General features: G+C 51.6%; 1 protein-coding gene across 1 annotated transcript in view; it reads left to right on the top strand.

Moving 5' to 3' along the window:
- The window catches only part of ALS2CL (ALS2 C-terminal like), a 32,734-nt gene that overhangs the window by 27,413 nt on the left and 2,188 nt on the right, over positions 1 to 3,133 (top strand). The window contains exons 11-13 of the mRNA XM_027704876.1: positions 309 to 407; positions 1,671 to 1,829; positions 2,112 to 2,223. Coding sequence (XP_027560677.1) covers positions 309 to 407; positions 1,671 to 1,829; positions 2,112 to 2,223 — 370 coding nt within the window. The remainder of the gene's footprint in view (positions 1 to 308; positions 408 to 1,670; positions 1,830 to 2,111; positions 2,224 to 3,133) is intronic.

The following is a 3,133-nucleotide window of genomic DNA, read 5'->3' as shown; positions in this document are numbered from 1 at the left end:
GGGAAAAAAATAGATACTTTTGAAAGGAATAAAAAAACATTTAATTCAGCTCCTAAACTGGGGAAGGGTAAAGAGGGGGAAAAACCAACCCTGGAAGTGAGTCTGAAGAAGGAACATTGAGTAACTGTGAGAGCAGCTCCCAAGGAGATGATCTTTTCCTTGGACCAACTTGGATTTAGTGACACCTGGAAATAGTGTCAGAGGGAGAGTTGGCCCCCAACCCCATAAATCAGATTGGAAATCTGGAGCTCCTCGGCTTTGAAACTTCACCCTTTTTCCCTGCTGACCTCTTCCCTGTGTCATTCCAGGTTTGGGATCTGCCTCGTCCCCCGCCAGGCTGAGGACAGGTATGACTGTTACAAGTGCCACTGGTACGAGGGCAAGATGAGAGGCTACGGAATCTGTGAGTAAGTGACACCCACAGATGGATCCTGGGAGGAAAAGGGGTGTTCAAAGGGTGGGATGTTCCCATCTCATCCCATCTGCTGGGAATTTGGATGGAGCCTGGTCTGGAAAGCATTGGTTGTGGGCATGGAGAATCCCAGGATGGTTTGGGTTGGAAGGGACCTGAAAGATCGTCCCATTCCAACCTGGCCGTGGGCAGGGACACCTTCCACTATTCCAAGTTGCTCCAACCTGGCCTTGGACACTTCCAGGGATCCAGGGGCAGCCACAGCTTCTCTGGGCAACCTGTGCCAGGGCCTCCCCACCCTCCCAGCCAGGAATTCCTTCCTAATATCCCATCTATCCCTGCCCTCTGGCAGTTGGAAGCCATTCCATGTGTCTTGTCCCTCCATCCCTTGTAAACAGTCTCTCTCCATCTTTCCTGTGGCTCCTCCAGGTCCTGGAAGGCCACAATCAATTCCCCCCAAAGCTTCTGTTCTCCAGGCTGAACAATCCCAGGTCTCCCAGCACTTGGATGGTTCATCCAATCCCAGAGCCATGGAATGGGTTGGGTTGGAAGGGACCTTAAAGCCCATCCAGTGCCACCCCCTGCCATGGGCAGGGACACCTTCCACTAGCCCAGGTTGCTCCAACCTGGCCTTGGACACTTCCAGGGATCCAGGGGCAGCCCCAGCTTCTCTGGGCAACCTGTGCCTGTCCCTCCCCACCCTCCCAGCCAAGAATTCCTTCCTAATATCCCATCTAACCCTGCCCTCTGGCAGTTTGAAGCCATTCCCTTTGTCCTGTCCCTCCATCCCTTGTCCCCAGTCCCTCTCCAGCTCTCCCTGCACCAAGTGTGCCAGGAGAGCACAGAGCCCAATTTTCCAGCTGGGCTGGACCTGTAGGACCTGCCTTCCTCCAATCTGCACGTTCTGCTCCTTATTTATCACCCCAACTCCGAGGAGCCCTTCTGAGAGAGAGACCAGCCCAGGAGGAAGGGTGGTGGCCACCACAGAAAGGTGAAGACAAGGCTTCCTGTTGATCTGATCTACTCTGGATCAACCAGTGGTCACTGTGACCCAGCTGGGGAGAGGTCAAGGGACAATTGCAAGCCAATGTGCTGTGGAGTGACTAGTTGGGTGATGAACATTCCTCAGAGGGAATGACTCTCAGCAAAAACCTGGAATATTTAGCAGGAAGGTGACCCTGATGTGCTCACCCTCCTGGCTTCCTGTTCCAAGAGGAGCTCTCAGATAGTCCTGGGGTTAAATCCCGTGTCCCTGCAGGTATGGGAATGACATAGTCTACAAAGGTTACTTCAAGGACAACGTGAGGCAGGGCTTTGGGATCCTGGAGAACTTCTCAGCTGAGCATCCCTTCAGATACACAGGCCAGTGGAAAAACAACAAGAAGAACGGATATGGAGTCTGGGAAGACAAAGACAGGTAAAGGGGGGGCGGGTCAGAGGTGGCTTTAGGGGTGTGACAGCTTTGGTGGGATGATAAAGCCTCGTGTTTTGATGAGGAGGTTGGAGGTGGGATGTGTTCAGCCTCTCCTGCAAGGCTTGAACTCCTAGGAAAGCCTTGTATGGACTGAGTTTGTGTGGGACACGTGGAAGTTGTGCTGCACAGGTAAAACTGCCCTCTGGAAGTGACACAGCAAATGGATTAAGATCTAAGAAAAGAGGGAAAAAACCCCCCCATAATTGGTTTTCTGTTGCATTCCAGAGGGGAGAGATACATAGGGATGTGGCTGGATGATCAGAGGCATGGCCAGGGCATCGTGGTGACCCAGTCAGGGGTCTGCTACCAGAGGACATTCCACGCTGATAAAATGGTGGTGAGTACCCACTGTTGGTGGGCTGTGCCAGGCAACGGGATGTGGAACTCACCAGCAAGGGAGAGATTAATATTTCATTCCTTAATTAACCCAGGAGGGCAATTGGAAAGCAAGAAGGTGAGATCTCGGGGAAAGGTTCTTCCCCCAGGGCAGTGGGCACAGCCCCAAGGCTGCCAGAGCTCCAGGAAGGTTTGGACAACACTCTGAGGGACAGAGTGGGATTGTTGAGGTGTCAGTGCAGGGCCAGGAGTTGGACTGGATGATCCTTGTGGGTCCCTTCCAGCTCCCTGGAGAAAATCTCTCTCCTGTGATTTTACCATACCAATATTTTTGAAGAACAAGGTTTAGATTAAGTCCTGATTGTTATCACCCCCCTGAGGTGTGGGGAGGAGCAAGACCTGAGTCTGTCACTTCTCCTTGCTCATCCTAAGACATCTTGTAGGTCTGGCTGTTCAACTGATCACCCAGTCCCAGTTACAGACCAGGAGTCACATGTGAAGTGCTGCATGGTTATAACTCCCTCAGGGTGGTGATACATCCCTCAGGATGGCTAGATGTCTCTCAGCATGGTTATATCTCCCTCAGGGTGGTTGTATCTTCCTCAGGATGGTTGTATATCTCTCAGGATGGCTAGATATCCCTCAGGAAGGTTATATCTCCCTCAGGAAGGTTATATCTCCCTCAGAATGGTTATACATCCCTCAGAATGGTTGTATAACCCTCAGGATGGCTATATATCCCCCAGGATGGTTATATATCCCACAGGATGGTTATACATCCCTCAGGAAGGTTATATCTCCCTCAGGATGGTTATACATCCCTCAGAATGGTTGTATCACCCCCAGGATGGTTGAGGATGGTTGTATATCCCTCAGGATGGTTGTATATCCCTCAGGATGGCTCTATATCC

Source organism: Neopelma chrysocephalum, unplaced genomic scaffold, assembly GCF_003984885.1.
Source record: "Neopelma chrysocephalum unplaced genomic scaffold, ASM398488v2 Primary Assembly neopelma1_295, whole genome shotgun sequence".
In the NCBI taxonomy this organism is placed as follows: Eukaryota; Metazoa; Chordata; class Aves; order Passeriformes; family Pipridae; genus Neopelma; species Neopelma chrysocephalum.
Note: the sequence above shows the minus strand (reverse complement) of the source record. Positions and strands in the feature narration are given on the sequence as shown.